Source organism: Struthio camelus, chromosome 15 (genome assembly GCF_040807025.1).
Source record: "Struthio camelus isolate bStrCam1 chromosome 15, bStrCam1.hap1, whole genome shotgun sequence".
NCBI classification, from domain to species: Eukaryota; Metazoa; Chordata; class Aves; order Struthioniformes; family Struthionidae; genus Struthio; species Struthio camelus.
The window spans coordinates 2,675,932-2,702,683 of NC_090956.1; the positions used below are offsets into that span (position 1 = coordinate 2,675,932).

The 26,752-nt window shown below is 47.9% G+C and overlaps 1 protein-coding gene across 3 annotated transcripts in view; it reads right to left on the reverse strand.

The window, feature by feature from the left end:
- LMF1 (lipase maturation factor 1) overlaps positions 1-26,752 on the reverse strand; it is a 241,551-nt gene that overhangs the window by 160,603 nt on the left and 54,196 nt on the right. For all 3 annotated transcript variants that reach the window (XM_068907942.1, XM_068907940.1, XM_068907939.1), the window contains one exon: positions 15,684-15,832. In XM_068907942.1, coding sequence (XP_068764043.1) covers positions 15,684-15,832 — 149 coding nt within the window. The remainder of the gene's footprint in view (positions 1-15,683; positions 15,833-26,752) is intronic.

Here is a 26,752-nt window from a genome sequence, read left to right on the forward strand (position 1 = left end):
AACATAAGAAATGCTTCTAATATTGTCCAGGGTTGATGCAACTCTTTGGAAAAGTTATGCCAGGCAATAATAAGCTATAGAAAGTTCAAAGCACTATTTTGTTTATCATTATCTAAATTCCAAAATGATTTTTTTTTTGAATGTTGGCAAGTTGGGAAGTTTCTTCCCAGTTTTGAGCGAGCAGAGCATTAGCTAAAAACTGGAATTTCTGCATTATTTTAAAATAAAGCAAGGATAGGAGACTAGCGGGCAGGAAGTAGGCGATTTTAGAAACATTTCCCAATTTTTCCCTTTTTAGGCTCAGCCCTAATCATCAGAGAAAACTAAAAAGCCTGCGCGCGTTGGCGGGGAGGGAAACGGCTTTCAGAAGTTGACTTTCCCCGGCGCTACAGGTAAAAGCGCGTGCTCACAACCACACTCACCCCCCGAGGGGAAACCATGCAAGCCCCCAGCTGCAGGCTCTGTTTGCGCATCGCCGGGGCGAAGGGACTTTCAAAGCGCTGCCTATCAGAAGGGAAAGGTATTCAGCGATACAAATTGAATGCAAGCCAAAGGGAAGGCAACAGGTGGCTACGTGAACCAGCAATTGCCCTTTCACCTCCGTGGCCTTGCTTTGAATCCAGCTCCAAGCAGAATTATTAAATTCATACTGATCAGATGGTGCCTGCACAGAAACGGGGGTTTGATCCTTTCAGCTGAGCTCACGGCAGCCAGAACGGACAAATCAGCCCTTTCGAATAAGAAGAAAGCCTGGCCTGGAGAAGGGGAAAGTTGCGATCTCCGTCATATTAATTTACAGCCAACTCCGTCTCCGGGCCGTTCTGCCCTCTCGGAAATCTCCTAGCGCTGCTGGCCGCAGGAGAGCCATCGCACGTTCACCCTGCGCTCAGTTGGCAGCCAGAATGAAACATGGGCTCAATGCCTTCGGCCCGACCGCGCGGCTCCCTGGGGGCACGGCCGAGGCGCACCGGGCAGGACGGAGATGCAGCACCGGCTCCAAGCGCCCGCCGCCGGGGTGCTCACGCTCTCAGGTGAGCACCCCGTTCAGGTGCATGCAATTCACCAGCATTTTTCAGGGGAAGGAAAACTATATTTAGGCTTTTTTTTTTTAAAAAAAAAGAACGGTCAATAAAATGCCTGGTTTAAGTCACCGGAACCACTACGCCATCCCGCCTCACCCCCACGCACTGCTCCACACACCAGTCCTGCGCTGCATCCACACGCTCAAAATCGTGCATAAATGGCATTTTTCCAAAGCACCTGATGTGTTCCCTGGATGCATTGCAGGTGACGTCTGAAAAATAACAGATTGCCTTTGTCACTGTACTTTTATTTCATTTCTCAGCTACAGCACATGGAGCAAAAAATCCTACTTTGGCTCAAGCACCATCGCTAGATCTGATAGCTAAACTACAGCTTTAAAGGAAACACCACCAGGCAGTAACTTGAGGGGATCCAGAAGCATTACTGTAGTATTTACACTGCAGAAAGAAAAAATCTCGCCCAGGAAATTCTGGGCAAAACCCACGCTGAAAAAAATTCATCCTCTTGCCTGCCTGCTGCAGGACTTGGTCCCGCTAGCAAGTCAACCACCCAGCCCTTAGGCACACTTCATTTCTAAAAGTGACTACGCCAGCTGAAAACCAGCTAATTTTTTTGACTGAAATTCTCCTTCAAATCAAGCAGATTGTTGAACACGCTTGCAAAGTTTGCCAGCTGCTGGTGAGGGGGCTTTGAGGGCGGAAATAAAAGCAACCCTTCGCTCCCAGTGAATCAATTCCAGTTTTGCTCGATTAAGTAACCTCACGTGCTCCCTTCCTCTCCCCATTGTCGAAAGAGCGTCCAACAGCAGAGATTTCAGCGGAAATTAAGCCAGAGAGAGAAAATTTACCAACAGCTTTCCAATTCTGTATTTCACGAGTTTGATTAAATCACAGCAAAAATCCCAAACCTGTGGCCGCCGCGCACAGCGGCACGTGAAAGCTAGCACGGTCTGCACGGCAGAAGGACAGCGGGCCGGGGAGCCGCCCGTTTGGCATCACTGCACCAACACCTGAATTTGCATGGTAACGTGCTGGGCACCGCGCTCTGAATTCACAAAGAGGATGAACACATGAAAAGACTCCATCCTGGCTTTCCTACGCGATTTTCTTTTCTAAGATGCTCCTGGGGTCTGGCAGAGCCCAGAGCCCGCCAGCCAGCACTCCCCCAGCCCGTGCACAGTAACGCTTTTTATGCCTACATCCATCTTACGAACGAGCTGCCTTTCTCCCACCCCTTTCAAGGCAGGCTGCTGCCCACCACATCCTCACAGCATACTCTGCTGGTCAAGAGTCCTTGCTTTCCGGAGAAGGGGTGATGATCTACGGACTGAAGAACGATTCCTTCTTCCTTCCTCATTTCTAGGGCACAACAGAAAAAAATTATATAAACTCTCCGCTTCAGGTAGAAGCAGAAACTTGCAGCACATGCAAAAAAGCAACCCTTGCCAACAACTTCACTGTTCAGCGGCATGTGGCTTGTCAAACCGCCTTGCAGCAAACCTCAAGGATGTAGGCGCTCAGTGAAGTCTTGCAGACACTGGAGCAGACCTGCTCCACGCACGGGTCAGGGTGGCAGGCGCAGGGCAGCACCGGCCCAGCCGCAGGGAAGGCTCCTGACCCGCAGGGCCAAGATGTTACTGAGAACTTCCTCGCCTTCAACCAACCATCACGCGATTGCATGAACCGGCCTCTTACCTAGCTCATTATACAGCATCGCTTCTAGCATGAACCCAGGCCTTCTCCGGAGGGGAGATGTTGTAGGAGAGAGGATCGTGTCTGGAGAGAGCTGCCTTAGGCTCCTGGTTTATCGTATCATCCCTGACTCCTGCTATTAGGACTAAGCATCACACTGGCTTGTGAAGTCCATCTGGTCACCATTACCACCAGCCAGAGGCTCTCTAGGGGCCCCCCAGGACTCTCAGGCCCTGTGGCAGACCTTGGCTGGTAGAAGGTAAAGGAAGATGCAGAGTGGGAACTGCGTGACTCTGCCCCAGGAGAAGCGGATGGGAGCCCTCCTGCAACATCCATGTCAACCAGACACAGCGAAAACCAAGTGAATCCATTTTTCATCTCCCCCCTCCCAGGGTCTACACCCAGCTGCCCACCACGCGACGCCGGGCTGCCAGCCCCCTTGCTTTGATGCCCCTCAGCCATGCTGACGGAGGAGAGTTGGAGCATCCCACAGGGATGGGGCACGTGGACCTGAACTGGCACTACCACCCTCCTCCCAGACGTGCCGCGGAGCTGCTCCCCACATCTGCCCCAGGCAAACAGGCTTGATCCCAGACCTTGCTCTCCCTCTCCTCCCCTGCCCTGTCTTCCTCTCTGTCCCCAAGAGACCAAGCGCAGGCACAATTACCAGTTTAAGAGTAACTATTAATGCGCCGCCCTAGAAAAATCATTAAGGCTTTTACGCTTCGGATAAGGAGCAAAACATCTCAAAAGAAGATAAACTTCCCTTATTTACTTGATGCCAGGAGAAATGATTCATACACCCAAAGATGATCTATCATCTGTCACTGCGATGCGAGTGTGATGAGCGTGCAGGCGTAGGACCGTGTTTTGTACGCCGCTGAATCACACGGCTTCGCCACTGCGACTCAGCTAGACAGAAAAAAAGTGGCTGAACTTTGACACACGAAATCCTTCCTTTTTATCTTACGCAGATTACTCTGCCCAACTGTACCCCTTTCAGGCTGATGTACTTTGGTGATTCAAAATGAAAAAAAGCCTAAATAATTAAAATGTCATTCAAGCTCTAAGCCGATATGAGTCACTGTTACAAAAAATATCTTTAAAATTCTTTCAGGAGTGGGGGATAATTATATTCCTCCCTATCTATTGATTTTTCTCTACAATGCAGATGTCAGATTTTCCACGGTTTTTTTCTTTCTCTCTCTCTCTCTCTCTTTTTTTTTTTTTTTCCGGAGTGAGTGTCAAAGAGGAACAAAGCTCTCTTTGAGACTTTTTCAGCCCAAAATTAATTCTGAAAAAAATGGTACAGACAGGCCAATAGCACAGCAAGCCGAGAAAAAGCCTGGTGACTCAAACTATGTCTGCAAAAATTCTATTGATACCAGCTCTGGGGAGCAGGGTGGGGTATGGGGACCAGAGTTATAAATTTAGAGTCGATCTAAAGACCTTTTTTGTGTGTCTTAACACTACAAAGGATGGGCAAAAAAGAAGAAAAAAACTCAAAAGAAGGGAAACCCTGAATTCTGGATTTCTAATTTTTCCCGTAATATTAAACACTCCGTGAGAAAATCCAAATGGTGTCTTGCACTTTGGAAACTCAACTGGTCAAACAACCCGTGCTGCCTTTTAATGTCCTGTCTCCCTGACTGTGCTACCTCAAGAAAAAGTACTTCCAACGTCCTTTAAAAGCTAAATATATATGAGTATAGTTTAAAGAGAAATCAGCTGTAATTTAGCTAACGTAACATCATTCCATCCAAATTCATGCCTATGGGAGAGTAAGGAGCTTTACAAAGCTAATGTCAGAAACGCGTTTAAGGAGACTTGCTTTGCTGTTTGCAGACACAACGAAAACTGCTTCCTTCCTTGGATTTGCACGCTCCTTATCCTAGTGCGTTTTGCAACACAAACGTAGCAGCTTCCCGCTTGGGCAGCAGGGCTGGAAAGCAACCAAGCAACCCCTTGGAGAAGCAACGGCAGCGGCATCAGCAAAGCTGAGCTCCCCGCGCGGCCACCGACCAGGCTGGTCGTGGTGCTGAAGGTGAGCACGTTTTCACAGCGAACAGTGCGTTTTTTTCTGAAGTGTACATCCTTAGATTGATTTTAGACTGTCTTTGGATCATATGTCAGCTACAGATAACTTGAGCTGGGATCTGTCCGTGTCCCTTGTTAGTTCTGCAGCACGTGCCAGACAAGAGAGAGGGTCTCTCTGCTACCCAGGACAACTAACAGGACAGACAGCCACGCTGCTCCTAAACCAAGCTGGCCCCCAGCACTTGAAGCCCTGGGAGATCTGGAGGACCTGACATACGACTGCAACAGAAATACTAACACACAAGATTTTCCGTGCACGAGCAAGTCGATAGCTGGCGGAGCACAGCTGGCACGGTTCGTGGCTGTGCAGCACTGGTGCCGGTGGGCTCAGGTGCGCGCTTGGCAGGGCTCAGCCCACACCGCCTACGCTCCCGGATTTCTTGCTATTATCCACCCCAAGTCTGTTCACTATTCCAGCAATTCTTCTGAATTTGAACGGATAAGTCCTGAAGAATTTCTGGCTTTGATTTCAACTTCAATATTGAGCATCGCGTCTGCATGCTGTGTTCACCAGGAGAACGATGCTTCGGGGATAGGGCACTACAGCCGTAACACGCCCCGGCGTAGCAGTCCTCCCGCTAAGCCTAACGCTCTGCCTCTAAATTCCACAGTATTGACTTACTACTTTTTTTTTTTCCACAATGCCTCATAACGAACAAAATGTTTAGCTCTCAAGAAAAGCTCCTAGTAGAGCTGCATTTTTTTTGAAAATTCAATTCATTTTCTATGGTTCTTCTATGCCTTGAGGCTCATGGTACGGCTATTGAAATAGTTTGCATACTTTAAAATATTTATATAATATTTTCTATTTATTATTTACATTTATATAATTCATGAGCCTAATTCTTCAACTGCAGAGCCGCGTAGGTATCAGCGGCGCAGCGTGGGCCAGAACAACGCGGACACCGAGCACAGAGCCTCACGGCTCCCGCGCACCTTGTCTGACGGTTCGAGCTCTGTGGCGCAGGCACGGGAAGAACGGCTCGATTGCGTGTGTCGCACGGGGGTATTTTAGCCTTTGCTTTTGGAAGCATCACACAGAAAAGATGTAACACAGGTATTAGGCTTTTTGGAAACGTTTTAGCACAACTCTGACAGTAGCAAACGACAGACTCCAGCTGTGCCTGATGTTCATACAAACCTCTCATTAAATTAACAGCTGATAATTCAAACCTCTCCTGCTCTTTCCATGCAGAGGGGGAATTAATGGGCTAGAATACCACTTTCTTAGCCAGGAAATGCCAAGTTTATGCTCATCAGATGACACCGCTCTTTAAATACCTTTACTTTGTAACACGAACATTTGTGCTCCCAGTTCAAAGCCTGCAACAGCCCTATTCAGGTTCAAGCTCGTGCCAAGATGACGGGACCTCCCCAGTTCTTAAGTTCTGGCCCAACGTTAGCAGGTTGTAGGACAAGGCTTCAAAATCTCTCATTTAAGCCGCACGTTGTGCTGAACACTACTCGAACGCCAGCTTTCCAGAGAGGCTGGCTCCCGCTCTGCTACCGCCGGCTCGACTGCGGCGCCAGGCTCGCAGGGAAGCAAGGCAGCTACGGGATGCAGGGGACTTTAAAGCCGCCCTTCCAGCAAAGGGGAAGACCTGCCCACGCTTTGACAGAATCAACACAAGTTACTGCCAGACTGGTTTGAAAGCGGTGGTCCTGGACGATAATTCAATTCCTGCCCGCTGTCACAGCGCATAACGGAGCCGAGTCAACCACGGGGAGCAAATAAACATCCAACGCGGCAGCAAAGGAGACACCCTAGTTCTTGTGATTTTGTTGCAACGGCAAAAGCTAAACCCGAGTCACCAGCAAATACGACAGAAAGGCACCAAAACTCCCTGTAAAATTCAGAGGGACTGAAAAGCACATTTCTGAAAGAGAAGTCACTGCTGTTGATTTTTGTTTTGTTGTATTTGTTGTTGTTTTCTCCCCCTGCTACCAGAAAGACCCTTTGAAAACCGGCCATGACTGCATCAGCATTTGATTGACTTTGAAGACTCGCTGTAAGGAGTGGGTGAAAGGGATTCTGAAAAGTACTTGGCATTAACGGCTCCATGCCTTTTTAAGCCACTGAAGGAACAACAAGTCTTCCTGCCAAGGGCTATTACTAGACAAATGGAGAGAGATCAGAGGCACAAAGGAGGTTGCTAAGGAGTCAAGTGTGGGATCCCTGCAGAGAGGAGGAGGGCTGCAGCTGGGACGGCAAAGGTCAGAACATTGCAGACATCATTTTCCAAAAATTCCCATGAAGCCCCGGCGCTCGAGTCAGGAGTCTGGCCCTTCGGAGCTCGCCTATGAATAATGAGAAAGCCATAAAAGAAAGCTCCCTTTCTTCCCTCCTACCCACGCTAATGTAATAAAACAAATTAGAATAATTATTCTCAATTTCAGAGCCATAATGCCCAGGATCAGGGCACGCTTGTCACCGAAATGACAACTACATCCGTTTGATTCTTCTTCTTCTTTTTTCCCTTTTTATATTTACAAAGATCTCCCAAATTCCAACTTTTATTTCATTACATCTAATGTAATTTTACTACAGGCATCCAGATTCTGTTTGCTTCAAAGTCTTCATTATTTTTGCCAGAAAGTTCATCTCCCTTATTAGCTAATCACATCCCCACCCTTTCCAGTAACCTTTAAAATGCCACCCACGTTATGACACTTTTAACAGAATCCAAGCAAAAACAAAACAAAAAAGTGAGGATTTTAGCATAAACCACCAGTTTCTAAATTAATTCACTGCAGTTGGTTAAAAGAAACTTTTTTTTCTGTTTGTAAAAAGAAAAAAAGTATGTAGCGATAGGCACATAATCTGGAAGTAATTAATCCTTTTTCTGTGAAAACAGTTATCACTGGGTGAAGGACACGCAACGTCTTTTATCAGAAAATAATTGTGAAAATTTAGTGGAAGCATGTTTTGCTAATTATTATTAATCTCTTTGCGCTATTTCTTTCCCAGAGATCATCACTTTAAATGATCCATTTCTCTTTCTGTCAAAATCACAGGAAAAAACCTATCCTTTGCACAACTGAAACACCGGAGGATGTATATTATTCTGTAAGCCTGCGCCTGCCAAAACCACGCTCGGGGACGCCGCCGCGCCGCGGCCCCTCGCCGCCGGTCGCGCGGGGAAGCTTCGCCGAGGGAGCTCAGAGGCTCCGCGTCGGCAGCCTGCCGCTGCGTGCAGAAAGTGAAATTCAGAAAGGGGGGGGGGGGATTAAAAAAAAAAAGCAGCGGCTTCGTTTACAATCACGATCGCGTGTTGGAGTTACCCGGATTACGCTCGGCCCGGCCGCCCGCCCTCGAGCGCCCTGAGCGGTAGGAGCCCGGCGCCCCGAGCCAGGACGCGGGCACGGGGCTTGCAGGGAGCCGGGGGTGCGGGAGATGGGAGCATCCCTCCAACAGCTTTAAGTGAATCGCACGAAGAGGAGACCACGGACGCAGCCCAGCGCAGCATCGCGGAAACCAGGGGACGGGGGGGCGAGCAGCGGGGACGCGCTGGCGGGGCGCAGGCTCAGCTCGCGCGGTCGGGGCCGGCCCGAGCGGTCCTGGGCCCGGCGGCCTCCCCGCGGCCCAGCGTGGCGTCCGGGCCGCTCGCCCGCCCGCCCGTCCGTCCGTCGCACACGGACGCTGCAGGGGTCTCCGAGCTGAACACCTGCGCGAATGACAGAGATTGGCAGCCTTAAACCTGAATTTCCTTGCTTTGGGCATTTTTAAATTAAAGTGGTAATGTGCTTTAAATCCTGTTTCCCTGCTTTTTCACTACACTCCTCAATCCTTTCCTCCAGAAAGTAATCAAGATGTCTCAGACTCACTTAGGCGCTCTGCTCCGGTCACCTTCCCCGGTAACTTATTCCATATGTCTATGAGCCTTCGCAAGACCCAGCCCTACCTTAACTCCCGATCTCCTGCCGGTTTCCCGGGGCGCAGGTCCACGCCGGCTCTCGAGCCCCCCCCACCCCACTGCACCTCCAGCAGTGGCAGTCGCTTGCACGCCACCGCGTCCAGCTGTGCGGATGAAAGGGGAGCTCACATGCAATACTGCTCTCTCCAAGCAAACACAGCGGGAACTCGTCCACCTAAGAGGTGAAGTACATGGCCTCGTTTAGCGCTGCATCACTGCGGTCCTGTCGTTCGAACCAGCGGTTCCCCCAACAGCATGGACAGAGCACGAATCCCAACACACTTGGCCTTCCAAAGCCTCAAGGTGCAGAGGAGATGCTGCTCCATCAAGCCAGGGAAGCTCAGCTGCTCCTCCAACACGTCCCATCACTGGTGTTGGGCAGTTACGAAAATCCGCCGTTGGGCTAAGGGGCTGCCAGGCCCCCCGAGCCGGCGGTGCGGGGTGTGGAGCGTCTGCCACGGCTCCCGAAATCAGAGCGATGGAGAGCTCTGAGCAAAACAATGAAAACTTCAAGCCACAGAGTACTTCGGAGGCAAATCGGCAGCATAAATGTCTGTTTGTATCACTTATTTCCTAATAAGCTACTCGCTCGCACAAAGGGACCACTCTTCTGTTGCCTCTGCGTGTTCCTAAAACATCCGTCTTTACATCCTGCACTAATGGATTATTAGGAACATCAAACATATAGATTGAATCACATAATTACGCCTTTTAAAAAGTCAGCAATATTTGAGATCAGCCAGCACTTGCTGCCAATCAAACTGCAGAAGCAAAGGATGAACGCGTTCCTCGCCTTCTGGAATTAAGGAGAAGGGAGTATTTTATTTCTCTTATTTTTTCTAAGAAAGCCCAACCTGCTTCTCAAGGAAGGCATGCACAATAAAGCAAGATCTGGCCACAAATGCTTTTTCAAGGACTTTCGCAGAAAGGCCTTGCATATAATTCACTAATTCGAGATTTATTTGCTACCCCCAGAGGAAAGGTCTAAAACTGAACTTCCAGAGTTCGGAGAGATCAATCCTTAGGGCGTCCTGGGCCTGGCACCCACTCAGCAATACGCAGGGACAGCATTTGAACAAGGGCAGCGCCCTCCCAGGAAAGGGGGAATCGGAGCCGCTCACGTTTCGTTGCGCGCACGCTCCTCTCGCACACGCGTACCGGGTGATGGGACGGGCAGACCACGAAGCCTTACGTGGCTCCTTTCAGACCCCATCCACTCTTGAGTCAGAAGAACCGAGGCATTTCCTCTTCCCCCCCGCCTCCAACACGGCACTGTTCCGAATTGCATGACTGATATTTTAGATGTGGATAAAATTGCTTATTTCCCAGGACTGCTGGCAGGATTAGTTAGGAAAGAGCAAGACCGTTTTCTACCAGTACCCATCTGGAATATAGCGCTCGCACTCTTCCGAGGAAAACACCTGGTTGAGGTCGGCAGAGGAGAAAGCAAGGCTGTGCTGGGGATGCTGCTGAAGGGCAGGGGCAACGTTCACCTGCTAAGCTGGAGGGTTACTAACAGGAAGAGGAAAGGCAGCGGCAGAGCGAGAGAGCGGACATGCTACATCTGTGAGAGCCACAAGCTGCTTAGACATCTTCCACCGATTCTGTTTCTTTCATACGGTTTGTGTGTCAGAAAGTATAAACGCATACCACTGCTCCAATGGCTCTTACCTGGGATGCTGCAAGGAAGCTTGTGGGGCAAAAGGATGCAGGAAGCTTTTAAGAGGACAGTTAAAATGCTCTGGGGAGGGCAATGACAACAAGCACGCAAATTCAGGGTTAAGAATTTAGGTCCCTTAGGTCGGGCTTGTCCTTCTTTAGCGGTAGGTTTATTCTGTATCCAGCAACCACTGAACTTGTTCTTCTGTTCCTGCACAGGCTAATACAAGAGGGATGGCAACAAGTTTAAGAGCATCAGTGCTTATTTTGGTGCAAACTCTAAGTATTTATATGCAAATGTAAAAGCTTGAAGTGTAGCTGGTGAAGTTGCTAGAGCCCTGCGTGGAAAAGGTACCCAAACACAACACACAGGAGGGGGGGGAATAAAAAACCACCCCAAAAGCTGAAGCCTGATAGTCACAGCTTCATACTGGGTATGATACAGGAACTAACTTAAGGAAAAAAAAAAAAAAACTGTGGAACTTGGTCTTCATAAAACTCATCAAAAACAGTCATGGTAAACCTCTGATCTTGAAATTCTGAAGGCAGATCGTCTTTGGGAGAAGAGAGACGCTGCTGTCCAAGAGAGTAAAACCCAGAATGGAAACTCCCAGGACTGACCACACGGCTTCAGACCTCTGGGGTGAAAAGGGAGATTCAGCATGCTGCTTGTGCTCCTTACTCGAATTTCAGAGGCAAAAGTTGCAAAACTCAGAGTTAGGATTTAGGAGACTATGGGTAAGTGACCACACCAGGACAGAGCACTTCTAGAGTAGCAGGTGAGTGCGCGCGATGCTGGCTGCTGACTGGGACAGACAACTCTACTGAAGTGCCCACCCCACCTTCACTGGCATCAAGGTGGGCACAGCAGCCACAGCAGAGAGATGCCCAGGAGAAGAGAGGCTTTACTGGGAGCCATCGCATGGCACGAGACAGACAAGCTTGCCTATTTAAGGTGAGTTTTTAAACTGCATATGGCATTGCTTAGCTCACATGCAGCACAAGGTGAGAAACACAAAGCTGACCTGAAGGAATGCCATTTGCTTGGAAGATGGCATTTTACAAGGGAAACGTTACCCTAACCAGCTAGAAGGATCCCTGGAGATCTGGGGAGGAAAGTCTAACTTTCCTTCTGTGTAACATATAATCACTGCCAATCCCACCCATGGGAAACCTTTCCTCATTCCACATTTGTGCATATGTTTCAGCTCCTGCCCAGATTAGTGAAGAAATCAGAGATTGCCTTTGAACAGGTGCACCTGTGCTTTAGGAGGATACTTTGGTTTCACGCATTAAACTTGCTTCTCAGTGCCTGCAAGCGCCATTACCCCAGCCTAGAAGGAAATGTACACGTGTTTGGGCCCCAAAACATTAAAGATATCATCAATCACTGATTTCCACTTGCTTGGAGTAGATCCCTCTCTAATGACCTTTCCACGTTTTACTCTACCATGCCTGTTACTTATATATCAGTAACCAAGACAGACAAAGGACTCAAGAGGCGGCATCTCTTTTGCAGAGAGCTCTCTCTAAAATAACTGCAGAGTTATTACTCTCTAGATAAAACTGAGAAGCAGTGCAGAGATAACAATAACAGATCTTTCATGAGCATAGTTTTGCTTTATATCAAACTTGTCCCATAATTCAGAATATATATTACACTTAACAGGAACAGAGCAAAGTGCAGAATAGGACTCCTTTCTGAAAGAAAAGCTGGATACAAACTTGGTGATTATGTAACTGGTTAAGAAAAATAGATAGATTTCGCTACACTTTATGTCATGGACTGTCAGTCCCTTTTATAATCAACATTACATTGGCGAATAAGCATTCCAGAAGCTGAGCAGCATCAAGGCCACAGAAGCCAATCTCCATCCAGTGGGGACAGGAACTTCTGAGGGGACAAAGGGATTATCCTGATATTTTCACCAAATGTCAGTCGGTGTTAAATGGCCCAAATAATACACCAACAATGAAGTTCCCCCCAGCACCCTCAAAACCACATGTCCTACAGTCAAAGTGAAGTGTAACTTGCAACACAAACTTCACCGTTGTGCAGGATTAACAGGAGACCTTACGGGATCTAAACTCAGCTCCTCACTAATCACTCCACAGGGTCTCAAGGCACCAGAGGATGCTGGGACCTCTCATGTCACAGGTCAGCTACATGGGTCCCAAACAATGTCATTAAAGTCCAGGCAGCACAACGTTATTGCACTTACAAAACTTTAACAACTGAGATCTTTGTGGGCAGCAAACGTTTAACAAAGAAACCATGCGGGTCAGCTACTAAAGCAGTTGTCATTCTGTGTAACCATTCTGTGTTTAAAGGAGAGGACAGGAAATTTAATTTGTAATAAAACACGGATGGGTATTTCTGGCAGGTTGCAAGCCTTCCATTCCATTTCCTAAATCGGTGCTGCTTAAAATCCTGGGAGATAGTCAAAACCCAAATGGACATGGTCCTGGGCAGCATGCTCTAGCAGACCCTGCTTGAGCAGAAGGGTTGGACCAGATGATCTGCAGAGGTCCCTTCCAACCACAACTATTCTGTGATTCTGTGAAAATACTTGCAAACTACTGTAAAACCCATGCGTCAATTCTGGCTAGCGTGTTAAGTTTTGAGCTCTGCTTTAAACTTCTACAAATCCTTCCTTAGATGGAGAGCAGCTGCCCCGGGGACTCTGACCTCCTCAGCCCCATCCCACAGCTCTGACACACATGGCTCCAGTAAACTCAAGGAAAGTTGTAACTGAGACTTTCTCCAGCCAACTTCTGAAAATCTGAATTTTAACCAAATTAAAATAGTGTAATGAGCTTCTTGTCCAAATGAGAAGCAGAAAAACATCAGGAAAAAGACACTTTCCCACAAAAATTTAGTGCCAATGAAAAACTAATTTCTCATCCAAAAAAGCTTCAATAAAACTTCACTAGCCTAACACAACACCTTTCGTATGTGTTGGACACGCTGAACTAACTGCATATAGACCAGGATCTGAACATTTGCAATATTCACATGGGCTGCAAGTCACGGTCCCTGGGGAGCTCCGCACACAGCCAGCAGCAGCTCACGGACCATCTTGGGCAGCACTGCCACGGGGCAGCGCATAGCCCTCCGAACCCGGCCCTGCTGCCACAAAGATGAAGGTTTTGGGCAGCGAGCGCCTGCCGTGACGCCAGCCCGGCCAGACCCCGACTGCTGCTCTAGGCATCGATTCTGATGCTGCAGCAGAGCTCATATTCAGCTTTACAAACCCCCTCATAATTTATGACAGGCCATTTTTAGGGATTGTTTTCCTTTACTCCCTCCCAGGTTCGTTCACCGCTCTCCGCTTGGCTATCAAACTTCCCTTCTAATGTCATTTTCCCATAGCCAGCAGCAAAGCTCTAGGGACTCCCCCGCTCAAGAGTCCTTCCTATCGGCAGTTTTGCTAAGAACCCTTCTAGACGTTTTTCTAGTAGCACTCTCCCATCTACCCAGGGAAAAGATCCTTGGAACAGACAAATGAGGCTGAAGTCATTTTTCATTTACCTACTGAACTGGACTGTCTTGATTGCTGTCAATTGCCTGACATTGTTTGCTCAGCCCTGCACGGAGACCTTTATGTTAGTGCCATGTCCCCCTCTGACCTTAAGGAGGGCCAAATGACCCTCTTTTCCTACACAAGGCAGCTTTCCTAAGAGACTGTGTTTCTATTATTTAAAGTAAAGTGGGAACTACAGATGCATTGGGAAGCCTCAAGCCTAGGATACGGTGACCTTCAGAGCCACATATGAAGGTTGTTTCAGTTGTTCTCTGACATCTGCCTATTTTTTTTTAATTTATTTCCACTCTGTACTAAGAGACCGATATCTAAAAATAAAGCTCATCCTATATGCTCAGAACACACATGTGAACACTACCACTCACATGGACTCCAACCAAAAGGCTTATGGCGTTTTAAAAGCATTACAAATGTGACTCAGTCCCCATAAACCTTTACTGAACGTTTTCAACAGGCAGTTGCATTAAAATCTATGGGATTATCCACACATGAAGACATTTTATAGAGTCATAGAAAATTGTGCTGGAATACACCTTAAGAAGTCATTTAATCCATCTCTATTGCCCCACAGCTGGACCAGATCTATTTAATTAATCATAAGAAACAATTACAGGAACCAGTTTGTCCAGCTTTAGGAAACATTTTACCAGAGCAAAATTCAGCAATGCTACACAATAGATATTGCAAATAAACAAATGTAACATCAAATAGTAGTTTTTTGAAACACAGTTGCATGATGCAAATAAAAAAGAAATTTTTCCTGCTCTTTGAAGCTGAATTTCCTAAACTGTCATAGGCTCGATAGCCTTGTTTGGATGCATTAAGTATGCAGCATGAATTTTCCAAGGATATGCAAAGCAATACCATGTTCTCCACTAACAAAGTTGCCCTGAAAATAGGTAACAGTAAGGTTAAGACCCAAAAAGTTCTCCTTATTTTTTCATGTATTTATTAATTTTTAAAATGAGGAGGAGAATTAAGAGCTTATTGAGCTTGATTAGAGATTCAAGCCCCTCACGAGCTGGGACAAGAGAAAGATTTTAGAGAAAGGAGACACAGGAATATCCCACCTGCCTTCAGTCTTTTTTTAGAGCAATGCTCCTTGACTTAACATTTTGGATATTTTGAAAGGTCAAAAATCCTGATGCACATCACAGGACAGCGCCCTGCCACACCTTTATTTTAACAAAAATCTGTCACTTCCTGATGGATTCTTTTATAAGCTACTCGGGAATTTCCATCAGCACTCGGACAGGAACGCAGCGATTATTCTCTTTGAAAGCACGGAGCAGAGAATGACATTTCAGGAAAGCACACGCAAAGCAAAAATAATTCAGTGCAAAGCTGCTGATTCCTAGGAATTACCCATTGGATTCCCAACCACCTTATCAAAAAGCCACAATGCCCAAGTCTTACACTTCATTTTAACTCCTTTTAAAGTGCCAATCACAAGTGCAGCAGCAACGTGTCAACGTGCATATTCTTACTCCTGTGTTTGTCTTCCTTAAAAATCAACACCAATAATAAGACATTGACAGAGTATGAAACAGAAACACCAAGCATTCCCTGTTCCGTTCTCCTTCCTTTTTAACTAGAAAAAAATCTTCAATTAGAAAATTCGAATGTATTGTACAAGCGATGGGTTTTCTGCTCTGATGAATCTGGCTACTCATGCTTTGAGACACTCCTTTTGCTGCCACCTCCAAAGAGCAAAAACGTAAAGTTACACTTACCGCTCCAAGCATAATTCTGAAAATCAGCCACCGAAAGCCCCAGATGACGATGGTGGAAGGAGGAGTGTAACTGGGCACTCGGGAGAGGGTCCAGAGTGGGCAAAGGAATATCCCCAGGAAGCCTGTTTCCAGCAGCTGTGATTCCCATCCTGTAGTGCCAACGTGTGAGAAACAAACAAACAAACAAACAAACTTTATTGTAGAACTCTTAGAAACTAGCCTTTCACAAATTTTAAACATCCAAGAAATTTTTTTTTTATTATTTAACTTGAGGCAACTCAGTCATCAATAATACACATATCATATTGGCTGAATTAGCTATATGACATTAAGACAATTTATGAGACAGTGTCAACGTCAGTAAACATCTATAAACACATTTCCCACTATTATCTTTAACATTTCCCACTATTATCTTTAATATGTAAGACTATATCATCTTAGTTTTTCCATCAACGATACGTGCAAGTACGTTTGGTGAATTTGGCTGTGCTGTTTTCTCCAAGAGTGTAGTCGTCATGTTTCTTTGTTGTTTACATAGTTATTTTATGCGACATAAACCAAGAGAAAAATATGTGCTTTTATGAAGCAAAGGAAAAATACAACTTCAGTGCCCTGGGAATTGGCAAGATGACCCAAGAACATGACTAATTAGTGCCGCTATTGATCACTTTAAATTATGGATTGAGTGAGCCACGGAGAATATGAATTAGCAGAGAAACTTCATTAGGGAAGGAAAAAGGGAAGCTCATACCACGACGACTGCATCTAAGGAGGCCTGTTACTGTCCAAGAACTGTCATCTGGCACAACCTCAACTTCACAAGAAACAAGCCTTTACAAGTAACCTTAAAACTTCAGTCCTGTGCTGTGTGTGCCTAATTCAGTTCTGTACAGATCAATATATATTTTTCCAGGACTTGCTGGTAACAGGGTAGAGCACCACCTCCTCAAAGAGGCAACAGGCTTCTCAGCAGCTGTTGTGCCGAGGCGCTCGCAACACCAACACGGCAGCTCAGAACATGCCAACACCTTTCCATCTCTCTTTGACAGAGAAGAGAGCCATCCTCTTCCCGAGAAAGAGGATACCTCAAATAAAGTGATATTTTTATTCAGTCTACATGTATCCATCAATGCAGCCACCTGTAACACAACTGGTGGCATGCAATCTTTTTTACCCGAAAAACTGGAGAAAGTAGAAAACCTGTGAGCAAATCATTACTGCAAATGTGGCTCAAAACCTCCTTCTGTGTCATATGCTGCTGTCCAGAGCCTGCAGTGTCTGATAACACTCACGGAGGATTTGCATCATGAACCCACCAGGCCCCAGACGCTAACGAGCCAGATCTTCACCGGCCTGCGCAGCCCAGTTCCAGTGACTTCACTGGACTCGTGCCAGGTGGAAAAAAGGGCAGTCTTCTATCTTCAGAAGAGGATGATTAAAATCACGTTAAGTCCTATTCATCATCAGCTTTAATATACAACCAGAAGCTTTGAATCTTTAATCACAAAGAAAAATCATAATGAGAAGTAGTCCAAATCGTCCATCAAACTTGCTTTACACACTACTGGATTTGGTGTAATTACTCTAGATTTAATACCAGTATAGCGGAGATCAAAAGACAGGCTTATAACCACATGACAAACCTGTTACCTGAGAACCTGTAACACTTTGGAGAAGAGTGGGTACAACCTACTTCATGCAAGTCAGACTTTGCATTTTATTTTTCCAGCAAAGCATACAGCACAAATATTGAAATGATCATGCAGCAGGAGCCAGAACACAGCAGCTATGTTTTGACAGGTGAAGTCAGACCTCCACCACATTGTTAAGAAACAACATACTGATGCCAAAAACAAATTAAAGTTCACTTACACCAACTCTATCCTACCTCTAGTTTTATTTTATATATATATATACATTATATATATATATTTAAAAATATTTCCATGTGAAACAATCGCACTTTGAAGCCATGGTGAAGGGCTAGGTCGGAGCAATTCTGAAACGTGATCAAGCTGGCTGGAGCCACTTGAGACCTTGCTTGAGACCCTGAGACCTTTCTGTTACCACCATCGTAGCTGGGACCTCCTCAGGGACCAGGAGAGCATCCTCATTCATTATAGATATACGTGGCTCTCGCAGCCAAGCGCTGCCGAAACTGCCCTCGTTGCGCCTGCATACGTCACGTCCGCCTTGGCAAACCCGGCTACGATGCTGCGAGGAGTAAAAGTTCAAAGACCCGAAACGCAACCTGTGTTCGCAGTGACCGAAGGCCCGAGAGCGCCCCGGGGACGGGGACGGGGACGCCTCCCGAGCTCCATGCCGGAGGCAGCGCACACCTAAACGCCATAAACCAGGAAACGCCGTGGATCACTCGTAGCCACGTACTTTCCCAAGGGCCCCTCAGGCGCTGTGCTAGCTGTAGAGGCAACGTTTGGCCCGTAATCATCGCCTTCCCTTTAACTCTGCTTAAACCGGTAGGGAAGACACCTACGAGAGCTACGAATTTCTTCCAGCTCCAATTTGAGACATCTGATTGCACGTCAGGTCTAGGTTATTAAAACTCATGACTTGGCTTGTTGTCACACAAGCAAAAATACGTTGAATTCACTTTCAGATATTTTTAGCTGCAGTAATGGAACCTCTTCTTTTTCTTAATACCAACAAGGTCCCTTAAATCAAAATGTAACGATTTTTAGAAAGAGATTATTGTACTTGGAATAGCTATTAAAAAAAAAAAAATCCCCATTCTTTCCCCATATATCCTGTGGTTTCTAGAACAGATCCTCTAACTGCCAAAATTAGCGCCTCAGTGAAGAGAAGCGAAGTATATTGTTATAAAAGCAGCTGCACCAGAAAAGCAATGGCTAATACAAAATGTGAAAGGTTAATTGTTACTAAAGCCAGCCACAAACAGCAGTTATGGGGCTAACTGGCACCAAAACGGTAGTATATCTCGCGCGTTGCTGCCGGCACAAGAATCCCACTGTTATCGGCGTTTTCATATGTTAATCGCTGTGTTCCCCCGCAGACGTATCCTATGCACGCTGGGTCGCTGAGCAGGCAGGCGGGAGCCTCCACGTCTCCTACCGGCCTGCAGAGCCGTACGCGTGCCTTTTCCTGCGGCATCCTCGCCAGGCAGGGTGCAACGACGGGTTTCATTTGATTTTTAAAACCAAGTTCCCAGGGAGGTGTTTGCGCACGTGGAGGGAAAGCGCACCACCGCGGTCCGGGCGGCGCGTTTCTCGCGCGTGGTATGTGCCGTACAAGCCTGCAGCCCGGGCGCGCGGGCGTACGCACGCGCGGGAAGCCGCAGCCGCCCCGGCCGCGCACGAGTCCAGCCCGCACCTGCACCCCTTGTTCCAGCGGCACCAGTTCGCGCCCTGGCACCGCCACCCGGGAGCGGGTCCGGCCGCGCAGCCCGCCGCGGAGGAGCAAACACCGCTCCGCAGCTGTTGGGAGAAACCTCTTAAAGTAGCCAGTGCTGACACCAGCGGCTGGCAGCGGGTGCAGCTAAGCCGGCCCAAACAGGGTTTAACTGCAAGCGCAGCCAAGGACAAACCAGGCTCAGCACCGTTTCAGGAGTCTCTGCTTTTTTCAGACCTCCTCAGCTTGCCACTCATTGCCGCTCTGCTCCGGCGGATCCGCACCCGCTGGCAGCAACGGGCAGGTTTGCTAGCGCAGGTGAAGCTGGAGTGCCGTGCTGTGCTTGCTCTGATCTGGTATTAAGGTCAGCAGCATCAGAGCAGAGGCGAGCTCCTGCTAAGGAAAACAAGTTTAAGATGCAGAAATGCACCAAGAGCCTCCGATTTATTAACAACCCTCTTCCTGTACAGCCACAGCTGGAAACGAGGTCACGTAGATTGGTTTTCTGTACTGAGACACACCGCCCGGACAGGCGCATACCCCATCCTCGGCAGCGGCAGCCCCCTGCGCCCGAACCTCCTCCATGCTGGCCGGTCGCAGCCTGGTTCCTCCTCTTCTCCCTACCTAACACCAAAACTCTCCCCTTCCTGGTTTAACTCACATTTCTACTCCCCATCTTCACTGCTGGTGGAAGTTTTCCCAGTTTCCCTGATGCCTCTGGATATTTTCCTTTCCCCTCTTCCTTTGCGCTTCGCTGGTCCCAGCTGCTCACCTAGAAACTGAGTTGGTCCTGGCCTCTTCTGACATCTGTCTTCCCTGTTTCAGCAGCCCCACTTCCCCTATCCATGGTCTTCCCAGGCTCCTGCCTCACTTGCTTATCCCACTTCTGCCTTCTTTCTCCGAGTCCGTCACCTACTCCTGTTTGTAGTTTGGCTTAAAACTACAGCTTGGCCTAAGCCTTAAGCTCAAAGGAAAGATCAGACGTAAGCGTGAACTGTTTTTAACATGAGCTCATCCCTGCCTATGACTTGTCTTTCCTCTTCTAAGCAGAATCATGTGCAAATGAAATAAGTTTTGATGCCACTCCATGTGTAATAAAAGCACTTGGTATGGTAGGATTAGTGGAGATGCTAAGTGCATCATCCTTTCTTCTAAAAATTACAGCTACATTATGAAGACCTTCACAGTAGCGAGCACGCTATTCAACAGCATAACTGTATCTGTAGTAAAGGGGAAAAGGGGGGCAGCTCTGCTCCATCTCAGATTTACTTTACTGGAAACCGATATCAGAAAGCAAGATTACACGATCCATCAACAGAAGCCTTGCATTTATCCTAACTGCTGGCTTATGAACAGTTGTTCACGTCTGCCCCTTAAAAGCCTCCTCAAACTCAAATATCGCTCGCTGTCTTAGCAAGGCATGGAAGTGGCAACCACGCGGCTGCAGCACGTTGCTGAAGCTGCAGCTTTGCCACCTTCTAGCACCACTTCCGAGGCTCACAAAGCCCAAGTGCGTGGCAGCACCTGCAAGAAACCATGTCTTCAAGCCCAAGCAGGGAGCGCAGCAGGAACAACTGTCGCCTAACTGATCCTTGGTGCTTTCCAACAACCTCCTTCTCCCTATCCTCACCCTCCTGCTTTTGCTGCCCCATGACCCGGGTTAGGGAGACGTACTTGTTACTGCTGGGGGGACTGGAGGCAGCACCAGGCCCCGGAGCATCCGCCACCTCCACCGCATCTCAGGGGAGCTGCGTATCAGACCCTCCGGCGCTCTGCAGAAAACCCCATCCTCGGCACTGCTCAGGCAAAAGCACTGACGTGGAGCAGGTCATCCCACCGCCCCGGCTGGGCCGGGTGAGGATCGAGCAACCCCCGCCTTGCGGACTGCGGGAGGGAACGGCACGCGATGGCCAGCGTGGCCATCCAGGCCTCCCCAGGGCAGCCCCGGGGCACAAGTCAAAAAAACCCGAGGAACCGCCAGCAACAGGCGAATCAAAACCCCCGGGCCAGTCCGGGAGCAAGGACGACTGCCGGCCGTTGGCCACGCTCATCCATCGCGCACAGTGACGTTCCCAACCCTAGTATTTCGGGAAGGAAACGGAGCCCTGTACGAACCAACCGGCTTTTCACAAATGGCAGCCGATCCCGCCAATCTCGCGGCGCTTCGAGAAGCTCACGAGTGAAACGCGAGCCCTCCGGCCGCGAGCCGACGCGTCCTCGCGGCCCCGTTTGCCGAGCGGGGGCCGAAACCGCGGGCTCACCTCGGCCCCCGCCGCCCCCGGCGCGTACTGATACGGCTGGGAAGGCCGGGGCCGCGCCGCTGCCCCACCTGCTCCCGTTCGCCGCGCTCGCGGCTCGTCGGGTTTCAGCAGCTGCGGGCCGGCACAATGCGCCCCATTGTCATCGCCCCAGCGCGGCCGCACAGGCGTCCAAAAACAATTTTTTTTTTTTTTGCAAAAAAAAAAAAAAAAGAAACGAAATAAACTGCCAACGGCGGCTGCACTCGCCCCACGCGCGTTTCGAATGTTTGTTACGTGCTCCTAACTCGATGCAGCAAAACACGGAGGTTTTGCGTTTTCCGAAACCTCGGCCGGGGAGAGCGGCAGGGCAGCAGGGCGCTGGGCAAGGGACGTGCCGAGGGGGCAGGGGGCGACGGCAAGCAGAAAACAGGGCAGGGAAAACACACACACAAAAAAAAAAGCTTCCTCACTTTTCTTTTTAAGGTTTTCACATGATTTGCTTCTTCAAAATTAGATCAAACCGTTCCTCCAGCAGTTTAAACTTGCTGCTAGGAAACTGAGCTCACACGAACTGATCTCCAGAGCCAAAAGCCGTTTGCTGCCTAAGACAGGAACGGCGAGGGCCGCTGCGGTGCAGCGCTCGCCGGCGCTCCTCGGAAACCCCGCACGCTTTGGCAGGAGCAGCTGATGCACTGCCGAAAACATCACCACTACCTAACACATCACCAAAAAAAAAAAAAGGAAAGCCGATTTGGTGCAACCAATCTCCAGAAGAATCCAAAGCAGCACCATTACGGCTCCCTGTAGGGAGTATTATTTCTCAGGAGATATAGATTATATAGCATTATATCATTAAGGTTTCCAACTTTCATCTTTATGTTATTAACCATCAAATACCTGATGGAAAAAACAGCAGAGTTATCGGCGCTTGTCCCCGGCTGCAGAGCAAAGCCCCGACTGCACCTTCCTCCGCAGCCCTGGACGCTGCCCCTCCGGCTTCCCGGGGTCCCACCGCAACTCGCTATTCACGTGGACAACAGCAGGGAACGCACTGAGGCAGAGAAGGCAGAAAGCCTTCAAAGCTAAATACAAAGCAGCCAGAGCCTAGGATAAGGATATTTCTTATTTTCAGTTAACCTATTTTTTCTGCCTTTGGTCAAAATGAAAAAACAAAACAAAAAACCCCCCCACACCTAGCTATAACAGCATATATAGTTCAGAGAATTTATCCTTCCTAGTTCCCATTTCTTCCTAAAACGCGGCAATGTTTTGACAATGGCAAACGAGCTCTCTGTGGATATGCAGACATATACAGACAAAGCATGGAGAGAGCACGTTTGCATGGCACGGACAAATGCTCCTACAGCGTCCACATGTTTTATAGCTGTCTCTTTTGCAGCCAGCGCTCAGAGGAGCCGTGCAGCGGACAGCGCAGCTGTCTCCCTATGAATATCATGCGTCACACCGGCTGGCAGTCAAAGCAAGGAAGATACTCAATACGGACGTATTTATCATGGAATTAGATTAACTGCTACCGAGCCGAGCCTCTCTGCCTCCCTGAAATTTAGGATGTTGCAATATAAACTATAGGGCTGAAACACCTTTCCAAAAATATTACGTACTGGGCTAATGATTATATTGTGAATAAGGACTTTGTCCGCAAACACCTCATGCCGTTTCACCAAAATAAATGCACTCGTGCCTGGCAGTAGCAGTACGGTGTGCCGCTTAGCGCTCACCCGCCGGCGCGTGCCCACGGCCAAGGCCCTCGCTGCATCCACCAGGCGCTTCGCCGGACACCCAGCAAACCGCTTCCCTGCTTACGGGAACGCAGACCAAATTATGAAACGGACCGAACTTTCCTGACATAAATACTCCTAACGTAAGTGTATCTTGTCTTAAAAGAGAACATTCAGGGCAAACTTGGTCCTCTCTTCCAGCTGTGAAATTAAGCCTGAAGAAATGCTGGAAGATAAATGTTTCTACTTTTTCCTTACTGTTTTTCTTTAAAAAACAAAATACGGTATAAATCACTACAGCTTTCATCACTCATAGCAAAAGCTTCCTAAAGGAAAGCAAAGGTCCTAGCAAAGAGCTGCATCTTTTTCAAGTGTGCTACCATCCCGTTCTCTGGTAAGTTGAAATCCTACGCCTGTCAGCCTACTACAAAGCTCTTCATCTTCAGCATGAATTACTGGCTACACTAAAATCCATGGCAAAATCGCCACCAGCTTCAGCTGAGTTTGGCTTTCACGCAAAGCCTTCCCGTGTCTTAGCTGCCACCTGTTGAAACATGCTTTTCTCCGCCTCTCTGCTGAAGGCAAGAGCAAAGGGATGCCGTCACGGGGTGGGCTCGCCAAGCAGCCCCAAGCAGGAAAGATCAACGCGGTGCGGAAGACGACTATGAAAGTCCAAGAGGACAGGACCTGTCAGCTGTTGTGCCACTTCGGGCATAAAGGGAGCAACAGCTAGATCGAACCAACTCCAACATGACAGAGAAGGAAATCCCTGAAAAGCAGAGCACGTTCAGCGACTCACTTTAACCCAGCGTGTAGAAGTCTGCAGTCAGGCAATGTGAACCCTAGAGGCGCTGGGCTCTCCACAAGGCATTGCCAGCAGTGGCACTGCCCCCCTTTTTGCCTTCTTCACAGTCCTTTTTCCCTTTCCCAGAAAGGCAACAAATTTATCAAGGGCATAAAGACTCACTCCGGAGCCTCATTCTCTAGCTTTCCAAATATCACTAAAAAACACGGGCACAAAGAACGCATGCGAGACACGTTCAAGTTTGTGTGAAGTTTAAAAGGTTTCCCAGGGCTCCCTACGGAAAAGAATCCGGGCAATTCCTAATAGAAATACCAGATCTCTCTGCAGTTACATAATCATTCCATAAACATGAAAAACCTGTTAAAAATGTCACAGAGCAGTTCTGAATCTGCTCCATCAACAGGCAAAGCGTGCAGGCAAGGCTGAACTCCAAAGTACTCAGGGTCTTCCACTTGCCCAGGGAAAGTTAAGTCCGGGCATTAACATCATGCACAGATTCACTCACAGGCAGCGTCCCAAATCATAGCTTGCAACTCCGAGAGCTCTGAAAAACCAACTTGTTACTAAAACACTGGTTTTCTTTGAAATTCACTGAAACGCGTCGCATATGCAACGTGCCTGCTGTATCTTTGCTCCACAGTGTATGGCCACCCACAACTTTAACTGCGGCTCTGTCCGAGCAGGTCACCCTTCCATCTGTACACCATGCTCTGCTGCAAGAGGCAAGAGGAGGTGTCCTTCAGCCCTGTGACTGAGGTTCAAATGCCTTAAGAAGTATAGCAAAGACCTCTTTTCACCTGACGTATGGCAGGTGAAATCTTACAGTTTCAACTTTAAGACTTGTAAATATTGCAGAGCAACAAGAACGCTTCATCGAGTCACAAAAGATCCCCAAGCCTTTCATTTTCTGGCGCCTAAATGGAAGGAGCGCTGTCCCTAACCCTAGAAGCGCATCTTAACTTGGACAGAGAAAGAAGAAGAGATGATTTAAAAAAAAAAAAATCAGTCCACCCCAGTTCTGAGAAAAAGATAACGAGGAAAGAAAATGATTAATGACTTCTCAACTCTGTAGTGCCTTTCACTGAAGGATCTCAGATCAAAGAGGTCCGTCTACCAAGCCTTCTGCCCACAGGGTCTTGTGTCTTTTCAGAGACATGAAAACCAACGGCAGAGAGCTTCAGGCCAGAGTCCCCAGTGCCGCTCCATGCTGGGCTGGAGCAGCTAGCGGAAGCACGGAGCGGTAACCCCACTACTTCACCCACCAGCTGGAGCACTGCTGCTTCGGACACCAACATGCCCAATACCGGAACTAGCTTCCCACAGTCAAACTCTGCTGCATCAATTTTCTCAAGTACCGCTTAAATTAAATGTTTCAAATTTCTCATTTGCTAAAGAGGTAACAGACTAGCGATACTTAACAGTTCTGCAGCCAACAGAATAGTTCTTGATGTTGTCGGAAAATTTGGAAAAATGTTATCAATAACTTTTGTTCTTAAAGTATAAACCACACAGAAAAAAAAATTTAGCATAAAAACTTTTAAAAGCTTCCAAGTGCTCTCCAGGGTAGTCATTAGAAACTACTTAGGTAACAGGAGGGCGATAACAGTGAGTTAATGCAGCGTTAAATTAGCCCTCCTTCCATGCAGAACTTTAAGTGACAGAGGAATCAGTTGGGAAGATTTTTATTTTATTTTTTAAATAATGAAGTTAATGGATTTCCTGTTTTTAGCTCTGTGGGCGGCTGTCATTTTGAGGGATCCGTATATACTGTATTTAATTACTCTGTCTTAAAGAAACTAAAATAATTTCATCTGTGTTCATATGATCTCACCAGCATCAGTATCTCTCAAGCGTGGCCGTCAATGCAAGAATATCCAAGCATTGCTGCTTGGCACTGAGGTGTGTTTTGTTTCTAGAGGCTGCTGTAACCACAGCAGCTACCACTTACTAATTAGACTCCTCAACTGCTCGAGCCATCCCTCAAAACCTTCACACGGCCAACAGCCACAAGACTCGTGCCACAAACCTTGGTTAGCTGAAGGGAGTGAGCACCAGGAGTGGTACAAAGCCAGGAGATGACAGTGGCTTTCCAGGGCACTCTGCTGGCCTCCAGCAGCATGGCTGAGGTTGGCACGGTGGTGGGCCCTAAGACAACCCAATACCAGCTCTAATAGCTCCTCTGCACTCACTCCCATTGGGGGAGGATTTGCCCCATTTTCTCCTAGTAGACTATTACAAGGAGAGTCACCACCGCCAGTGTTTGGGCCGTCAATAAATTAGTACAAACATCAACAGGACTGGGGCTGGTCACAAAGACGAGGGACCCTGCAACAGTCCACAAATCACATGCCACACACAACTTCTTAAATAAAATAGGAAGTGACAGAAAGGATTGACTGTGAAACAAGATGCCGAAGAACAGAGCCAGGAACAGAAGGAGAACTAAAGGAGAGGCCAAGAAACAGAGAGATACTACCACGACCAGATGATACGAGCCCTTTAATATCGGTGCTCCACGTTGCATTAGGGCACAGCAGAGTTCTCTGCAAGGGCTATGAATTCCCACTCAAACAATTCTCAAAGGAAGAAAAGAAAGCGACTTTAAAGGATCGAAACAAAAAAGCCTCAAGGCACAGAACAATCCCTGGCTGATGGGAGTCCTTGAGGGATGCTTTCCCTGTGAAACCGATAACCTGCCTACTGCAGAGCTCTCTATTCTCCTTTGAAGCTGCTGGCTCCGGTACTGCTGGAAACAAGGCTTGATGGATCACTGGTTTGAATCCAATATTGTGATTCCTGCATTCCCCTGTGTTGAGGTTCAGGTATACACTACACATATCAGCAGAGACTATCTACTGCCAGGTTCCCATGGCACTAGAAAAATAAAAGGGAAAATATGCATCATCACTAAGGAAC